This window comes from Martes martes (assembly GCF_963455335.1).
Source record: "Martes martes genome assembly, chromosome: 7".
Lineage (NCBI taxonomy): Eukaryota > Metazoa > Chordata > Mammalia > Carnivora > Mustelidae > Martes > Martes martes.
Genome location: NC_137894.1, coordinates 106948987 through 106969812, shown reverse-complemented (window position 1 = coordinate 106969812; position 20826 = coordinate 106948987). Strand labels below are relative to the sequence as shown.

At 37.5% G+C, this 20826-nt stretch overlaps 1 protein-coding gene across 1 annotated transcript in view; it reads right to left on the bottom strand.

The window, feature by feature from the left end:
* HIF1A (hypoxia inducible factor 1 subunit alpha) overlaps positions 1-19260 on the bottom strand; it is a 41706-nt gene extending 22446 nt beyond the window's left edge. Inside the window, exon 1 of the mRNA XM_080809110.1 lies at positions 18904-19260. Coding sequence (XP_080665236.1) covers positions 18904-18938 — 35 coding nt within the window. The 5' untranslated portion in view covers positions 18939-19260. The remainder of the gene's footprint in view (positions 1-18903) is intronic.
* Between the last annotated feature and the right edge of the window lie 1566 nt (positions 19261-20826).

Below are 20826 nucleotides of genomic sequence, written 5' to 3'. Positions count from 1 at the left end.
CTAATTCTGTTAAGTTGATTATTTATTAAATGTTGAAAATAGCCATTACCATTTACTGAGCACTTAGCAAGTGGTATGGTAAGGACTCTGCCAGCATTATTTCACTTAATCCTCCTTACAGCCTATGAATAAAGCATAATTATACCTATCTACCTCACATCTCTCCTCCCTTCAAATCATCTGCAGAACTGCAAGATTCAATCACAGAAGCAATATTCTCAAAACAAAACAAAACAAAAAACAGGCAGGGTTCTCAGCACATGCTCCTACTCAGTTGTGTAACAAGTGGATAACAGTTGTATTATACACCAGTGATAATGTAAGTTTTAGCACTTATGTTTGTGTCCTTTATCTAAATTTTATACAATAAGGAATGTGAATATTACTATTGTAACTGAACTTTGATACAAACTATTCAATTCAAGCACCTAGATCAATTTAACGTAAGTACCTTGAGATTTAAGGTGAGCTATTAAAAATTATTACTACTTGGGGCGCCTTGGTGGATCAGTGGGTTAAAGCCTCTGTCTTCGGCTCAGGTCATGATCCCAGGGTCCTGGGATCGAGCCCCTCATCTCAGCAGGGAGCCTGCTTCCTGCTTCCTGCTTCCTCCTCTCTCTCTCTGCCTGCCTCTCTGCCTACTTGTGATCTCTGTCTGTCAAATAAATAAATAAAATCTTAAAAAAAAAAACTATTACTACTTATAACTAGTGATCTATGGAAATCAGGATTTTCTTAATGCTGTGTAATTTTTAAAATCCATGAAAATAAATTAGACTGAGGCCACCATGAAAAGGTAACAGTGTCAAACAGCCTGCAACTTCAATTTTTATGTGCATTAGAAATGCCTCATTGTTCTCATTAACTTTAAGTGAATGCTTTAGATTTGAACTTAGAAACAAAATGTCCAATAATAAATGTTTTCAAAATCTATTTTATACATATACCAGAGTTCCCAAGTATGGGGAGGAAGATCCAGTTGTTTCCCCCCCCATCGCCCCACTGGCTCTAACATCCTCACTTCTTTCTCCTCTGAATTGGCAGGTGAGAGGAAGGGATGGTAGTACAATCAGATTCCCATCTGGTTCAAGTAAAACCACTAAAAAAAAGTGTGATGACCAATGATCTCATGATAAACCTGAATATAAGTTTAAATGTCACTATTACTCTAGTTGATCAGAATTTGATTAATCAGGAACTATCATCAGACTCACTCGCCTTCTCTTAATTACTCAACCAAATTTAAGTGACCAACAAATGACTACCCAAATGAAACACTTGGTAAAAAACTTAAATCCTTTTACTACCTGCTATATGCTTTTAAAGGATATCTGATTTAGCTCACCATGGTGATTATCTCCATACCTTTAGAAATACTTGTACTGTCCACAACTTTGAAGATAATAATTGTTAAAGATGTGGCAACTAAATTTATAAGACAAATCCATAAGAAATTTGAGCCTAGATAAAACATCTGAAGCATAATATACTTAAGCAGTAAAGACTGGGAGAAGAAAAATTTGAGCAAGAGCCAGAATTCTGGAAGAGAAATAAGCCTCAATAAAACAGGCAATATGATACTTCAAGAATTGACAAACCTAAATTAGATGAAGGTGATGAAAATGAGTATGTCCTCTATTACATAATCTATCTAGACATAAAGCAATCAGGGGACGTATAAAAAAGATTTAATATAGAAATTTATCTGATGTTCTTCACATGTGACTATGGGAGCTCTTAAAACATTGCTTAGCTTAAAGCTTTAACTTCCAAAGTTCTTAAGAGTTTCAGCATCTGGGCGAGGATGTGGAGAAAGGGGAACCCTCCTACACTGTTGGTGGGAATGCACGCTGGTGCAACCACTCTGGAAAACTGCACGGAGGTTCCTCAAAAAGTTGAAAACAGAACTACCCGATGACCCAGCAATTGCACTACTGGGCATTTACCCTAAGGATACAAACATAGTGATCCAAAGGGGCACATGCACCCGAATGTTTATAGCAACAATGGCTATTGTTGCCAATAGCCAAACTATGGAAAGAACCTAGATGCCCATCAACAGATGAATGGATAAAGAAGATGTGGTATATATACACAATGGAATACTATGCAGCCATCAAAAGAAATTAAATCTTGTCATTTGCGATGACATGGATGGAACTAGAGGGTATCATGCTTACTGAAATAAGTCAGTTGGAGAAAGACAACTATCATCTGATCTCCCTGATATGAGGAAGTGGAGATGCAACATGGGGGGTTACAGGGGTAGGAGAAGAATAAATGAAACAAGATGGGATTGGGAGGGAGACAAACCATAAGTAACTCTGAATCTCACAAAACAAACTGAGGGTTGCTGGGGGGAGGGGGGTCGGGAGAGGGGGGTGAGGTTATGGACATTGGGGAGGGTATGTGCTATGGTGAGTGCTGTGAAGTGTGTAAACCTGGCGATTCACAGACCTGTACCCCCGGGGATAAAAATACATTATATGTTTATAAAAAAAATTAAAACAAAAAAACAACAAAAACAAACAAACAAACAAACAAAAAGAGTTTCAGCATCGGAACTGCCCAGCTTCTTGTCTACTCAGAGCAAGGCTCTTTTTATCAGGTCATACCCCACAGAATTACAGTATTGAACAAGAAATTTCTGGTAGACCACAGCATGTAGGTTCCATAGAGATGAATCCTGTACTTACTTGCACAATAAGTTTTGTAGACCAGAAGAAAATAGGCAGATTTTCTGCATGTAAATAAGGTCATCAAATTTCTCTAAATTATCAATTCCATCTTTTGTTGTTTTTATTAAGTATAGGTTAAGTAAAGTTTTGCACTGACATATCTGCATAAAGTGCTATTTCACATCTGCTAATCAGCAGAAATCAGTTAAGGTTACAGTAAAAATTCTATCTTTTGAACAGTCTGCTTACGCATTTCTATGATTGTTCTGGGACTACTGTTTGAGTAAAGTAGCAAAATAGCTTAATCTACTACAGGACAAACCTTCTAAAGTTAAATTCCATGATCTAAAGGATGTGGCATTTATATTTACCTTTATAAAAAGGTCTGTGCCCATTTTTGTTTCTGCTAATTGATGAATGTGTTTATTTCCCCATGCACTCTGCAGTAATGTATATTATAGATCTTCTTTATCTTTTTAATTTCTGTCAAGCTGATAGGTGAAAACTGTACATCTCACTGTTTTAATTGCCCTGCTCTTCTTAAAGTTTCAGGCCAGATGAAATTTCCGTGTTCTTCAGTTGGCATTTTGGCCTGCAGCTTTAAATCCAAAGTCCAAGGTACTTACTATGTACACAGTGGTATTCTAAACATTTCTCATCAATTAACTTACTTTTGTATTATTATCACCATGTTACAGATAAGGAACCTGGTTAAATAACTTACCCAAGTTTACGGAGTTAAATAAATGGTAGACCCTATATTAAAACTCAAGCAATTTCGCTTAGAAACTATGCTGTTTACAGTATATTACACTGCCTCTCCGAAACTCATTCTAATTACTAAGTATACATACATACAGGTATTATAAAGTTCAAAATTCGTCTACTTCACATCTCCAAAGACATAAAGGAGAGTATGTATAAGGGTCGGCTTTGGAGTTTAGGACTTATAAGCCATTCAGAGGGACTTGTGGCCAGGCTCTTTCCTGGAATCTAACTCGAAAGCACCTATAATGGCGATGCTCTGCCAACTACTAAGGGAAGAGAATCAGCGGATAATAATTCAATCTACCTCAATACTGCCACCAGACTTTAATTTGTACAGAGGACCTATTCAAACATCTCAGCTCACTATTGTTGGTGTTTTATTTGCTCTACATCTGGGTCCCCTCCAATTACTACCACAATCATCCATTCCAAAATAAGAAATCTGGTGTTGGGACACCTGGGTGGCTCAGTGGGTTAAAGCCTCTGCCTTCGGCTCAGGTCATGATCTCAGGGTCCTGGGATCGAGCCCCGCATCGGGCTCTCTGCTCAGCGGGGGGCCTGCTTCCCCCTCTCTCTCTGCCTGCCTCTCTGCCTATTTGTGATCTCTCTCTCTCTGTCAAATAAATAAATAAAATATTTAAAAAAAAATAAAATAATAAAAAAAAAGAAATCTGGTGTTATGCCCTGCTGTAAGTCCCATCAAATGTACACATGACAAAATCTATTTTCTATGGAAACCCTCCCTTAGCTAGTTCCCTGTCCATCTCTTCATTCTCATTATTTCCTATATTCTTTGGCCACACTGCAGTTATCAAAAGCATAATATTTCATTATTTCTGGCTCAGTCTCTCTCTGTCTGAGGTACTCTTCTCAATAAGTGGCTTGCTATATTTACTTATGTGAGAAACTTCCAGCATTCAACCCCAGCATTACTTTATTTCTCCTGTCTTCCAAAACTGTTCCTCTCCGCTAGATCTCATCATTCTGGTTATTTTGCTGTATAAACATGACCCTTGAACAACAGAGATTTGGAATTTTTAGACAAATACAATACAGTACTGTAAATGTTATTTTCTTTAGGTTTTCTTAAACCATTTTCTTTTCTCTAGCTTACTGTATAGTAAGAATACAGTATATAAAACATACACAAAATATGTGTTAATATTACCAGGAAGTCTTTAATTTGTAGTTAAGTTTTTTGAGGAGAGCTATTTGTAGTTACATTTGGGGGGGGAGTCAAAACTTATCCATGGATTTTTGACTGTGCAGAGAGTCAGTGCCCCTAACCACCTGCACTGTTCAAGGGTCAGCTGTATTTATCTTCCTCTAAAATCCTTAATGCTTCTTGAAGGCAGAAAACTGCCTCATTCATCTTTGTATTTTTATTATTATTTTTAAAATAGATTTTATTTATTCATTTGAGAGTGAGCGAGCATAAGCGGGGAAGAAGGACAGAGGAAGAGAGAAGCAGGCTTGATCTCAGGTCCATGACCTAAGCCTAAGGCAGATGCTTAACTCAATGAGCCACCCAGGCACCCTTCATCTTTGTGTTCTTAACAGAGATGTGCCTAAGTTCAGCTTGGCTTTAGTATTTGGCCCTAATCTTCTATTTGACTTTTGACTTAAGCCCATGGAAGGCTGACAGCCCCTTCAACATTTTTTTAGGATCCCTAAATCTGTGCTTCATCAATATTCCTGTGACAGTACAGATTGTGATCATAATTGAACAGCATAATAATATGAGTACCATAAACAAGGCATACTGTTTGGATTTACTGTGATTACCTGGATATGCACTTTCAAATGTAACGAAGCATTCGGTAAGCATCTAGTAGGTATACTAAATATAAGTTAGAAAAAGGCTATTGATTTAAAAAAAAAAAAATCACCAAGCACTCAAACAGTGAATGGCACCAATACTATCCCCAAGGAGAGCAGATGATTTTGCCAGAGAAGAGATTTGGAGGTACAGGGAGAAAGCAAAAAAACTAGAATACCAATTTATTGAAAGAAGTGAAAGCTTTAAGATTATTTTCCCTTATCACTCTGATCTATAATGTTTTTTACTGTTTTGTCCTAAGCTAATGTGGACAGGAAAATGCATGGGTTGTAGTTAATGCTATTAACCAACTAAATCAATACCTTTATAATTATGTCCTCCTAGCCCACTTGTAAACAGAAGATTGAATCTCTTTTCTACAATCTTTTTCAAGAAGGTGTTGTAATTTTTGGGGGGCACCTGGGTGGCTCAGTGGGTTAAAGCCTCCGCCTTCGGCTCAGGTCATGATCCCAGCATCCTGGGATCGAGCCCCACATCGGGCTCTCTGCTCAGCGGGGAGCCTGCTTCCCTTCCTCTCTCTCTCTGCCTGATTCTCTGCCTACTTGTGATCTATGTCTGTCAAATAAATAAACAAAATCTTTAAAAACAAAACAAAACAAAAAAACAGTGGGGTTTCTTCCTTTAAAAAAAAAAAGGTGTTGTATTTTTCATCCTAAGACATGGAAGTTTTCATTATGTTGATTTCTTTTTTTTTTTTTTAAGATTTTATTTATTTATTTGACAGACAGAGATCCCAAGTAGGCAGAGAGGTAGGCAGAGAGAGAGGAGGAAGCAGGCTCCCTGCTGAGCGGAGAGCCCAGTGCAGGACCCTGGGATCACGACCTCAGCAGAAGGCAGAGGCTTAACCCACTGAGCCACCCAGGCGCCCCTGATTTCTAATCCTACTGGCTTTTTTCAAGGGGAGGTTACCCTTAGACAAGTATATTTATTATTTAGAGTATTCTTATGATTAATAGGATTTGTTGTTCTATTTTCTACTTGATAATTGCTGCAAAACCAGAATAGTTCAAACAGATAATGTTTAATTAAAAAATATGTTCCTACTTAATGGAAAAAACAGCAAAATTTGACATTTCAAATTAAGTATAAATTACATTTTCAGGATAGCTAGCTATTTATAATTTTCTCCAGGAAAATGTGTTCTAATCAATAAACTTAAAAGTGAACTTTTAGTATATTTATGTTAGAGAATTTCATTCATTAATTCAAACAAGTATTTCTTAGTCATCTCCAAGGAGCCAGACACTGTTCTCAGCATAGGGCAATAAACAAAATAGACCATGTTATTATTCCCATGGAGCTTATATTCTAGGACAAATGTATCTTTATGTTTCTCGTCTTTACTTGATAGTAGTTACTAGGGTCAACCCCTAACTGACAGAACATTAGCCCTAGGGATAATCTTTCCATAAAATCAAAGAGTCAAAATTAAGAGACAAGGCAAAAATCTACAAAAATTAATCTGTGCTTATAGAAGAAGTTACAATATAGCATTATGTGAAAACAAGTTATACAACAAAATTTGAGTATGAATCCATTTCTGTAATGCATGTGTACATATGTAAATAAATGTGTATATATGTACACATATACATATGGATATGTAACTTTTAAGTGCATAGATAAAACCAGAAAGATTCAAGAATATACAGTTTGCAAAGTTTACAAATATTAATAGCAGTTTCAAGGTAACAGGATCACAGAATATTTTATACTTTAAGAAAAATTCATCAGTGAAGTGACACTATTTTAATGCACCTGCATTTGTCAGAAAAATCCGAAAGTAGTCATCTTACTTTTAAACTTGTTTTACAGAAAGATTAACTAGAGATGAGTTAAATGTTTTCTTCATTTTGGGAATGAAGCAGGAACAATCCTATTTCTTTCCAGGAAGTGGAAAGTAGATACCAAGTAAGCAGTATAATACAGTATTTTAAGTCTCTTATTCTAATTACTAGCTTTTGAAAATTTAATTTCATAGTTAATTTGAAATTCCAAAATTAAGTGAAATGGTTTCTAAAGAAAAATATTCAGAATATATGTACTTATTTTATTTTTGAAAGCAACTTAAATTTCTTGGTTTAGGTGTTTATTACCTTACTAGCTTGGTAATATCTTATAAAAATATCCACAATTAGAGAAAAGATGGATTAGTCCCCTTCCAATAACCTCACGAAAATGCCTAAATATTCAATTTTCTAATGCTATAGTAAAATAAACAAGAAAGAATCACTGTTTTAAATTCAGGGTACATTCTGAAAATAAAATGTATACCACACATGAGGTAGCATCAGTGTGAAAATGTTCTATTTATACATTAAATCAATTTATTAGTTAACAGATTTACATTTGTTGACAATATTGTATATTAAAATTCTGTCTGTAAAAAGAATATGCTTTTGTTTTTAGATTACTCCTAGCTAGTGATTTAAATAAACTCTCTCCTGGTTCAGAATTGGTATTGAGCCTCTCAAAAAAAAATCTCTGATCCCCTAATATATATAAAGTAGGAGATAAATAATACCAAAAATGTGTATGTGAAGTTGTTACTCTAAGATGGAGGTTCTCTAATTTTAGCTTGTATCACAGTCACCTAGAGGGATTCTGCAAACACAGATTCTGGGCCTTACCCAGAGTTTCTGATTTGGAAGGGCAGGATGGGACCTCAGAATCTCCTTCATAAGTTAGCAGGTTAAGTACCAATGATGCCAGACTGGAGAACACTTTGAACCCCTCTTCTCTAAGAAAATACTTCATGTGTCTTTCAAAAATACTCAGAGTAAAAAATTGTTCAACACCCCAAAATGGTTAAATACTTTGTCTAAAAAAAATCTGCCCAAATGCTTTTACATATATCCAACCTCTTAGAAATTAACACTGCCACATACTTAGGAGTGCAAAAACTACGAAATACACTAAGAACTTTGACTAGATTAGTCATGGGTTGACCTGTGGTATACATCACAATCACCACTGGAACTTTTTCCCTAGGTATCTGTGCCTAAATCCTAACCCTGGAAACTCAAATTGTAGACTTAGTATGTCTCTTTAAAAAACAATCTCCCAGATGATTCTGATTAGCACTCTTAGCTATTCAAGGTTTGTGCTTCACCTATGGGTACTTGTAAAGTTTATAAATTCTTACAGTTGATCTTAGCCAAAAGGCCGAGAAACGGTAAGTCGACAAATTCCTGAGTCTCATCCCAAAATTACCAAATCAGAATCTCCGGGGATGGGTACCTGGAAATCCTTTTATTAACTAAACACCCAGATGATTTTTAAGCCACGGAAGTTTGAAAAACATTAAAATGTATCATAGCAGAGATTAAACAGGTAAGCCAGCAAATTCTGAAAAATAAGAAAAATTTATTTTTAGCTGCAACTACATACACATACTATGACAACTATGTTTTTCAGGCAGAATACTGCACTGAGTGGTTGGGTGATACTGTATAGAATGACTGCTGGAAATGAGAAGCTAGAGGTACAATTCAATGACAAGCAAGTAATAAAGTCTGTGCTTAATATAACAGAAGAGCATAATTAGGCTTCAAAGATGACCAAATGAAAAATGTAGTAACTGTAGAATGATTTTTTCAAGTCTTTGAAAAATTTTTAAAAATTATCTTTAAATCTCTTTACGAATGCCATAAACATAAAAGGGGTTGAGAATAACTGTCCACGAGTAACAGCTGTGTGTTAGTGTCTTTACCCCACATCACCTACTCTATCACCCTTCTCCCTTTGCCCTCTCAGCTTGTAAATGCTTTTGTTTTCCTGATTTCATGCTTTTCGAGAGTAATAGAACTGAATCTGGAACTTAAAGGTCAGTGACACTACATGAGTGTGTGGATGTGTGTATGCAGAACATGTCCTGAATTATTTCCTTAAATATAACAGGAGATATGTAAGTTATAGTAAGTATTTACACAATTGAAAAAATTCACATGTATTAGAATAAAGGTATACACATAGAAATCACACGCTGAAGATTTCTCCTAGTTAGTTCTAAATCCTGACCATAATGAAGATTCTGGAAACAACAAATGAGCTCTCTTAAGCAAATATCTTGGTCCTTCACCTACGCTAATCCATCCTATCCAATGTTAGCCAATAAATTCTCCCAACTAACTCTCTGATCCCTATTTCCTTGTATATAAAAAGGGAATGAATAACACTATTGATAAGTGGCAGATCTCAGATTCCACCTGAGACTGAAGCCCCCATATTTAATACAGCCTATGCCCTGCCACAAATCAGATGCTCAATAATATTTAAAGCAAAATATTAAAGAAATTTGGGGGTGTTTTTACTTAGGAAAAGAAGTAACTACCTTCTTGTATTTGAAAAGGATGTCATGGAAGGCAAGTTAGGTGATTTATTCAACTGCAGAGAGTAACACATGGGAGTTAAAAGATGGCAAGGGTTTTGATCAGTAGCAGTGTTAAAGGTGAAATTTAAGAATTTTTAAACTGTATTCTCATTCTGATGGCAACGTAAGAAAAAGGAAAAAGGCATATTCTGGATCATCTAAATGATCTCTACATAGGTCTATATTTTTCCTACAAGCCTTCTGTGTTTGAATTTGTTTATAATCAAATTTGGTACCAAATGATCACAAAAAGGAACAGTTACATTTTTTTAATGTGCACACTCAGAATAAGGTTGGTGGGTACATCTCAAAAGTTCATGGGGGGGGGGGTTCCTGGGTGGCTCAGTGGGTTAAGCCTCTGCCTTCGGCTCAGGTCATGATCCCAGGGTCCTGGGATGGAGCCCCACATCGGGCTCTCTGCTCAGCAGAGAGCCTGCTTCCCCCTCTCTATCTGCCTGCCTCTCTGCCTACTTGGGATCTCTGTCTGTCAAACAAATAAATAAAATCTTAAAAAAAAAAAAAAAGTTCACAGGGATTACTTTGCTTCAAAAGAGATTTAAACATTAGTGAGTGTTAAGAAATACAAGAATAAAAAACTTTCTAACATTTTAAGCTGCCAAAAATGAATAGACTATTTTGTGAGAGTGCTTTTGTGTGTGTCTAAAAAATTTCTCAAAGCAGACGCTAACTTAGTAAACACAATTTAGAGGATACTGCTGTGATAACTGATATTAATAACAAAACTTAAATACTAAAGTCTGTAATTTTCAATAATCCCAAACTTGAAATTACTTAAAAATGAAAGATATAATACATAATGTATGTTATCAGTTAACACCAAAAACTCAAATGTGGCCTGAGCCAGCAGAATTCAATGCTCTGCTTGACATATTAGATGCACAAATATCCTTTGAATAAATGAATATATGATAATCTGTCACAAGCCATAGTGGTTAGGTGCTAGAGTAACAGTCTTGGGATGAAACAAATTCTGGAACCATTGAAATAAATCAACTCATTCACATTACCCAAGAAAAATACCCCTTCCTCCATTCACGGTGAAGGCTTTAATTACTGGTTTGGCATACAACCCATTTAAACATTTTACCTATGTTATCTGCAAAGGCAAGGAAATTCCAATTCTCCTCTACAAACAGGTTAAAAGACACTTAATGAATTCCTGATGCCAAAAGAGCATGGAAAAGTAGGCTTCCTTAGTTTGCCATCTCCAACAGCCAAATAAAGAGCCTTTCTCCTTTACCATTATCACTACGGAAAATGATATTTTAAATAGCATGTGTATACAAAAAAAAAAAAAAAAGCATCTTCATTTAATCTGTAAAAGGCCAGACATTCATTAAAACAAAACAAAACAAAACAAAACCCCAAACCAATGTAGAGGAGAAGCACCACTAATATTCTTACCCCTCTTATATAGGTTCACTGATGGTGTGGCCCAAAGGACATCATCCTTTGTCAGGTTGTCCCAAAGAAGGCTAGAGTGATTCTTAGTAATATGAGACTTCAAGAGAGTGACTCTTCTGAAACTTAATAATTATTATAAAAATGAATCTAACGATAGTTTCTAGTTTATTAAGTCCCTACTTTGTGCCAAGAACTCTGTTTCACAAGAGTTAATATCTCTTTTATCCTCACAACAATCCTATAAGGTAAATATTATCATCCTAATTTATAGATGAGGAAAGTAAGACCTAGAGAGGTAATGGAACTTGTACAAGATCACATAGCTATAAGTGGTAAAGCAAGCAGCCAACCTTGAAAGCCCAAGTTCTTAGCCATTAGTCATTACTATCTTTTCTTAAGAAAATGAAAACCCTAACCCAAAGAAGACTCTCAGCTTTCCAAAAGGCACAGCAAGAATAGTTGCAGAACAGTAATGATTGGTTAAAAAAAACCAAAAAACTGTAGAATATGAATTTAGATGATTTTCAACAAAAACCTATAGCCCATTCATTACGATACCAGCAATGATCAAAAATCCTAGATAAGGAGATAATTAATAATCTACACCAAGGCAATCAAATACTTTACAATATGACATTTGACTCATGTAATCAGGGAACCCCACCGACGCAGTTAAAAATGGATAGTCCAAGCAAGGCAAATTGGCACTCATCCAAGAGACTGATACATGGATACTAGAAAGGAGAGGGAGTTTCTTTTCACTTTTTAAAATACAAACTGTATGAATGCAGGCACGGGAATGCTAGGTGCCATCTTTCATACCATACAGATACCCTGTCAGTGGCTGAAAGAGGCCAACATGCAAGTAGAACAAAGGCATACAGGCAAAGTCATATTCAAGAGAAAGTCAGAAATTAACACTGTGAGGACACGACTTAAGACTCTGGATTTAACTGTCCTACAACCAAAACTAGACTGTGTAAGCCAATAACTGGCTTTCCCCTTAAACTAGCTTGAGTTGTGTTTCATCACTGCAATAAAAAGAATCCCAAACACTTACAAACTCCCAAGTATTTCATATTAAAAACTTTCAGGATGACCAAGTACGAGAAAGTGGCACTCTCCAACACTGCTAGAGAGTATAAACTGGTCCAAACTTCCTGGAAGTTTAGAGCAGACTTAAGGAACTTTTACTAAAGATAAAACAAGGTGAAGATACTTTCCATACATTTACCTAGCTAATTTTGGGCACCCATACACATATGTCTCTTTCAATAAACTTTTTTTTAACTCAGTGCTCTAAATATATAGAATTGGCAGGCACTAACTTTTCACATACCTCAGAGTAGGGCACTGTTTACTTTCAAGGCCAAGTATATGTGACATAGCTGTATTTAGTAACAAAATACTTTTCTAGCTAGGTTCTAATACTATAAATATTTTTGAAACGACAAAAATATAAAATTCAAGATTCAAGAAAGTTTCAAAGTAGCACAAGGCATTTCCAAGCATAAGAAAAATTCCTATGAAATATAGGACACAGAAGAGGAAAGTAACGACTTCCACTAAATCTTTTAAAAACCTTAAAATCTCTCTGCTTCTTTCTCTTTATTCATTCATTTTTTGTTTCATCTGTTCATTCAAATACTTATTAAGAACTCACTGTGTGCAAACATTCTCTTTCACATCATAAGTTTCAAATTCAGTCTATCTGTGATCTTGCCCATTTAAATATATTTCAATTTTATAACAAAAAAAAGGGGAAGGAGTCACTTTAGAGAAATTTGGTTAGCATTTTAATTTATAAGATCTCTAAGAACAGAAATACATCCCAACTCTTAAAGACTTAAAACTTTCTGCCTTTAAACCTTATGTTTATTTTTACCACACTATTTTTCAAGTGGAAAACAGATTTTCACAACTATTAGGAAAAAAAGAAGCATCACAGGGAATGGTCACTAATGAGTGAAAACTGCAATATTAAGTAGAAGACCCTTAATTTGCCTAAATATATTGTGACTTTCAAAACAAGAAAGTGAAGAATCACAGTTAAGACTGATCACTAGATTTTTGTCCTATGTGCAAAACAAGAAATTTTGAAAATCACACTCTGAAATTGTCTCTATGTTTAATATTATAACCAAATAAAATTTAAAAATGAGGAAACACTCATAAATGACAGTTGAGGTCACCAGAATTAAAAGGTAATGCTGGAGACCATTTTCTTATGAAAATAAGTCATTTCAATAATTTTTTAAATCTTTTACAGTAAGTTACCAACTAAGTGGGACTTTATCAACAAAAAAACAGTTATAGACCTTTTTAATCAAGTATTTTTCTGAAAACACACTGGCAGATCAAATCTTTCTAAGTCCCTAGAAAAACTTAATTCTCATTTTAGAGGAGCTTAACTTCACGTCTCATAAAGCTTCCCTGACAACTGTTCTCTGTTGTTAACTTTTAAGCTGGTTATTACACACAAACAAACCCTTAAAAACACAATCTCCTCACCATGTCCATTATCATAATAACATAAGATAACAAATGTTGGGGAGGATATGGAGTAATAGGAACCCCTGCGTACTACTGGTACAAATGTAAAATGGTGCAGTCACTATGTAAAACAGTATGTGAGTTCCTCAAAAAAAATAAAAAATAGTGTTACCATATGATCCAGCAACATACTTCTGGGGATATATCCAAAAGATTGAAAACAAAATCTTACAGAGATATTTGTATACCTGTGTTCACAGCAGCAGTATTCACAATAGCCAATAGGTGGAAGCAACCTAAGTGTCCACAGAAAGATGAATGGATGAACAAAATGTGGCATATATTAGCCTTAAAAAAGAAGGAAATTTTCACACATGCCTACAACATGGGTGAATCTTGAAGACATTATGTTAAGTGAAATAAACCAGCCACAAAAAGACAAAAAACTGCATGATTCCACATATATAAGGTATTTACTAATCAAATTTATAGTAGAATGATGGTTGTCAGGAACTAAGAGGGGGAAACTGGGAGACCTGTTTAAATGGTTACAGTTTCAGTTTTACAAGGTAAAAAAATTCTGGTTACAGAATGTGAGTATACTTAACACTCTTGAACTGTACACCTAGAAATGTTTAAGATGGGAATTTTTACATTATATATATATATATATATTTTTTTTTTTAACCACAATTAAAAACCTCACAGCACTTCAAAAGCTATGGAAAAATAAGTCATGAGGAAATCACTTAAATTTTCTTTTTATAAATTTAGATTTTATGTCTTACATTTTTCTGAAAGGGTCATGTCTTGCAAATGATATGGGTTTGATAGTTTTTATTTCAAAAAACATGAATTTTAATATAAAAGTCAATACACACACAAAATAGTTAATTCCCTTTTTAAAAAAGATTATTTTAAAGAGAGAGAATACAGGGGGAGGGGCAGAGAAAGAGGGAGAGAATCTCAGCAGACTCCCTACCAGTGGAGGGGTGATGGGCTGGATCTCAGGACCCTGAGTTCATAACATGAACTGAAATCAAGAGTCAGATGCTTAACGGACTGAGCCACCCAGATGCCCCCCAAATAGTTAATTCCTGATGCTCCAAAAAACACAGAGGGATAAAATTATTTTTAAAATTCCAAGATCTAGTTATTTCAAAAATTCTTGCCAAACTCTTATCAAAAATACTGAGCAACATGACTGACTTATCTTAGCTTCAGTTTTTTTTTTCTAGTTCTGTAGTTAAGCAGAAAACATACACAACACATACACCGCAAGTAGCAGAAAGTGGGCTATAATCCACCAACCGGATAATTAGTTCCATCATTTAAAAAAAAAAGATTAAGAAAAAGAATATTCTTATGAATTAAAATCAATTTCTTAATAGAAAACAAATCCACAACACATATTATTTTTTACCACCTTAGAAACACTTATGTTAACAATCTTAGGTTAAGAAGTGTCTAAATTATAGAAATTATATTTTAAGAGGACACACTTATGAATAAACACAGTAATCTAACCAAACCTTTAAATCCACATATGGTAATAGTTTTTTTTCACCACCAAACATAATCAACTGTTATGGGTTCTTCAGAAAACATCAATAGAGACTAATCTCCCTCAGCCTCCTACACACATTCTTGACATACAATAATAGAATATAACCACAAAATCTTAACTTTGAGCCCACACAAAGATAATGGAAATCAGCAGGTAGAAAGACTGGACATTCCCCAAACTGCACAAAATGCTTTGTAATGGACCACTGATATGAACTACCATAGTACAAGTAAAAGAATGTACAAACATAGACTTTATACAAATCAAGCCTTCAAAACCAGACTAATATACAGTAGGAAGCCTTGCCTTGGGAGAGAGAAAACAATAGTTTTGACTGGAGAAATTCAAAAGTAAAGTTTTTCTATCATGCAGGCTCACATTCTTTACTGGGAGTATTTTGTTAACTCATCATGTTTAGCAAAGATAAATATAAAATTGTCTAAACTGTGGTGTCAAGACAAAAAATGTTTTAAGTTACTGCCACCCCAAGACTACAGTGTCTTGCACGTACCTTGCTAAAAGAGTAGTGTATGTGTTTATAACTATAGTCTCTGAAATCCAGAGTAAATTCAAGTGGCCTATTTGTGGAGGAAAGAGGGGTATACAAAATTGTGAAGAAGGGGATAGAGAACAAATACTCAAGAAGAATTGGTGCTAGATGCCAAAATAACCCAGGGGTGTACTGTTTTAGATGGGAAGGAACCCCCCTTCTCTTTAAATCTGAATCCAATGTTAGTCTTTTCATTTTTAGGAGACTTAGAAAAGATGCATGAAGGTGGGGAGGAGAACTAAAACAAGAAATATTTGGAAACACCTGCAAAAAAAAGTGTGTTTAAGTGTTGTATAAGTTCAAACTAGAACTTCAACAGGTAACAACTATTTTCAATTATAGTGTTACCAAGATTCCTAAACCGGACAGACTCTGAACATTACCTCATTTAATCTTCACAATAACCTCTGAGATAGTTGCTATTATTGTAATCATTTCAAAAGGAAGAAATAGGCTCAGAACCATTCAGTAACTTGCCCAAGCTCACAAAGCTAACAAGTGAAAAAACTGGACACTTAGTTTTAAAAGATTTTATTTATTTATTTATTTGACAGACAGAGATCACAAGTAGGCAGAGAGGCAGGCAGAGAGAGGGAGAGGAGGAAGCAGGCTCCCCGCTGAGCAGAGAGCCCGATGCGGGGCTGGATCCCAAGACCCTGGGATCATGACCTGAGCCGAAGGCAGAGGCTTTAACCCACTGAGCCAGCCAGGCACCCCTGGACTCTTAGTTTTTAATTAAGAGGTGTCTGGGTCCAGATCCTATGTTCTCAACTACCAGGCATGTTCTTCTTCAAAAAAGAAAATCAAAGTAAAATTATAACAAAGAAGAGAGCTTACTAATAAATGAGAGAGCTTCTTGACTTTTAATGACCAAAAGTTAAAGAAGTTAAGAAATATCCATTCTCGGAGATTTTAATGATCCAATAACTAGTTTTGGATACTGAAGGAGTTTGGCCTCAAACCTGGAAGAGAACAATAAACCACTTAATCTTCCCTTTGAGATCTAAAAAATTGATATTAAGGTGCTATTAAGTCCAGTCCCTACCTACTGCTAAGGAAACAGCATGAAATTCCCTGTTAAACCCATTATAACCATACCCATCCACTGTTCTAATTTCTTCCAATGCTTCAGTTTATTATTTTCCTAGACCTTCTTTCAAGAAAACAAGTTTGTCTCCCCAACCTGGGCTCAAGAGCACAACTGTAAGGAGAAAATACCTTGCCCCATAATCTCTCAGTTACCTTTTCAAAAAGTTTTAAAATCACTAGTCAGAAAATGGTAAAAACCAGAAAATGATAAAAAAAAAACCTTTAACAAATAACATCTAAAAGTTGAGTAGCCACTTACTGTTTAACTTTCAAGTTATAAGAACCTCTGTATTAAGAAATATGACTCAATCTGACCCAAGTTTGCTGAATTTTCAAATGAGAATATTTTTGAAAATAACAGATGGGACTGAGCAAAATCTAAGAATCAGTTTAGAATTGGGAGTGATGCACAGCAACTAATTCATTTATATTAAAGCTGCTTGCGATATCCCAAATGATGAACTACAAAGGAAAAATGAGTACAATATTACATATAAAAAGGGACTGGTGCATAACTTGATGCACAATATTAATAAGATTCAGCATATAATAAGGACTGAAAATTGGCACTACACGGAGGTAATCTGCTTTACATTTATAATCTAGCAGCCTCATCATTTCATCAAAAGCACTGTAATCACTTCTGCAAAATTAATTGCAATTAATTCCTGTCAACTCTTGGAATTAAGTCTAGACCTGTCTACTCACTTTTTGAATTTTATAAGAGCTTTCTCCGGTGTACACAAACTGAGAATTTATCATTCCACTAAATAAAGACCAAAATGGTATCTACAAAACAGCACCACCACCACCAAGTTTATCTTCTGCTGATACTGATTAGGAAAGTTAATCTCTCCCAGAAGAGTGGAAGGATTTTAAGGAGTAAAGCTTCTACTAACCACAACTCCTATAAATCTCCAATTCCTGAAAGTGATTTCCACAAAGGTTAAAATACCCAAACTGTACAAATTGTGTGGGGGCGGGGGGGAGGGGCTGTAATACTCTTAATTCCACTGGTTCCACTTACAATTCTTAATCCTATAATGTACCACCGAGACTCAAACTTGAAGGTGTTTTAAAAACTTGCAATAAGTTCTAACAGAATGATTATTTTCGTCGGATATATCTAGAAGGTCTTCCTTTAATATACTTTAATTTCATGAAAATAAGACAGTTCCAAAAATGCTGAAGCTACATTTCATTTGCTGCGATCACATCCTTTTTTATTTTCCATTTCATTAATATTGTTTGCCTAAAATCTGCCGGCCCCTATATTTTCACTAAGATACTTTTAAGAATGAATGAGGCACATATTAATTTATAACGTCTGGGCTCTCTTGACAGCTGATATAAATACAAGTACCCAGTTCTGATGTTCTCTTTAAAATGTGACGATTTCACCAAATTTCCGTTACTCTCTCAGTCTAGACGAGTTTTTCAAGGCGATTAAAACAAAGCAAAACAAAACAAAACCTGCACGTGCAAACTAAAGTTAGCATCTGCAAGCCACCGAGACAAATCCCTAATGCACAAAGGCAAAGACCCCCGCCGCGGCTAGACAACCGCACCGCCAGATCGCATCCGACCACGCGAGACCCTCGGTGGGAAACCCAGGGCCCCGAGCCCACTGGGAAGCCAGGACCAGCGTGCAGGGTCCTCCCCGGGGCCGAATTTGCCATGGAACCGGAGAGAATGGGGGCGGGAAGGAGCGGAAGCTCGGGTGCAAACGGCGGCGACCGAGCTGCGGCTCGTTTCTCTTCCCGGGGTTTTCGGGCTAGGGGAAGTCCACCCGGATGGGGGTAGAGGGCAGGCCGGGTTTTCAAGGCGGGCAGGAGGGCGGTGCGAGGCCCAGGCGGCCGGGAGGGAGGGCTAGCAGGGCTCGGCTCCCGGCCCCCGAAAGCACTTTCGATGCGTCTCCCACCCCCCACGACAAGATGGCGACGTGGGCAGCGGGGGAGCCCGGCCGGCGAGGCTGGGGGAGATGGGAGGGGAGAAGAGACAGAAACAAAAAGGCGCCCCCCCCACCCCCGGAACGCTGAGGCCGGCCCGCGAGCCCAGGGCGGCGGGCGGGCGGGCGGGAGCATCCGCGGAGAACGCGGCTGGCGGAAGAAATGGGCTTACTTTTTCTTGTCGTTCGCGCCGCCGGCGCCCTCCATGGCGAATCGGTCCCCGCGAAGCCTTCACGGCCGGCCGCCCCCAGGCTCGCTCCGGCCTAAGAGCTCGTTCCCTCCACACGCGGGGAGAGAAGGGGAGGCACGTCCAGAGGCGGGAGTGCAAGGCGGGAAACCCCTCCTAAAACGCAGGCAGGAGGAGCAGGAGGCAATCGCAAGGGTCTAGGTCCGGCTCCGAAGAGCCTCCCCTCCGGCTGCTTGTCAAGGCCCGGCCCAACGCACTGGCCGAAGCGGCGACGAGGCCAATTCTCGCGTCCCCTCAGACGAGGCGGCTCTGTGCACTGAGGAGCTGAGGCAGCGGCAGGGGGCGGGCAAGGGCGGAGGCGCGCTCAGCCGCGCGCAGCCGCGCGCAGGGGATAAGGGGGGAGGGTGTCGGGGGCGCGCCCGCCCGCGGAGCCTTGCTCGCGCACAGGCATGCCCGCCTCACCTGAGGGGAGGCGGGTTCCCTGAGAGCCAATGGCGAGGGACGCGGGCGGCCAGTCCCACCCCAGCCCACGTCTGTCTCAGCCAATCAGGAGGCGGTCAGCTGAGGCACAGCTGGGACGCGCTGCCGCGCTCACGTGCTCGTCTGTGTGCAGCTGCGGAGGAAAGAGAAAGGAGCTGGGGTGCGGCCAACGTGGGTCTGGGGACGTTCTGCCTTCTTAGGGAAAGCAGCGGCTGGCTTTGGGAGGCGCTGCTGAGAAGGGATTGGGTTTTTGGGTCTCAAGCCTGCATCACATTTCCTGCTCCCGGTGCAGCAAGTCTCCCGCTCTCTTTCTCTTCTATGGCTGTGTTGTGCAGGGTTGCCGCCAGCTCTGCTAAGTTCCAGTTTAACAAAGCCGACTTTTCGCGTCGTGGCAGAAAACCCTTTCGACCCTTTGCTTAGATGTGTTCCAGTGGGGTTTTTCTTGTCAGGTTATCCAGCCACGGGCCATGTCACCAACCGCGCTCTTTGCCATAGAACACAAGGGGAGAGTCCTTGTCCACTACGTTTTTCTGTGATGAAGTTTGGTTACTGAATAAATGCAAATAAAAATAGAAAGCAAACAAACCCCTCATGCCGTAAACTTCTCAAGGGAAGTAGTTAAGGTAACAGGGAAATCTTAAAATCTGAAATTATGTTAGCATTTACAAATAGGGGTAAGTGGCTTGAATAAAAGCATAAACCAGAATTTCAGGGAAGGAGGAAGAAAATGGCTTTAGGTAGGTTTTCATTTTACTTTCTCGTTGTTTGTAAAAGAGCCAAAAATAATCTCAGACTGGGGAAAAATGAGACCCATTACCTTTAATTCATTGTGTAGACTGAAAAGAGGAAGGATTCTCCAAACCCACCACCCAGAATTGGGCAAGGAGGGGACTGCTGAGCCGGAGTTAACTCGATGTGGTGGCGGCCGGTATTGTCTGCTTGCTAACCGGAGTTTGCAATCCTCTGAGTAAAATTTAATCATTTTTTGGATTTGAAAGTATATATTTCAAGACTGTCAGTCTTTTAAACAAAGAATGTATTTTGAGTTCAACAAAGAATCATTGCACTTTCATCTCCACTGGACACTGGATTATTTTACTTCTCACATTTGTCTTATTTGTCTTATTTACATTTTATTTATTTATTTATTTATTTATTTATTTATTTACATTAGTTACATTTACAATCCTGCTTTGAATTGTATATTATTGTGGATATCTGTAGTGGATTCAGTTATATTGATGTGTAAAAACAAAGTTCTATATAATATAGTACTAAACTGTTAACAATTGATTCATAAAGCACCTTATTTTAACTGGTCAGTAGACCCATAAAGATACAAAGACTGATCTTAATGTTAATTGTTTTGTTTTTGTTTTGTTTTGTTTTTAAGATTTACGTTGCTGAATGATATGTTTTCTTTAAAAA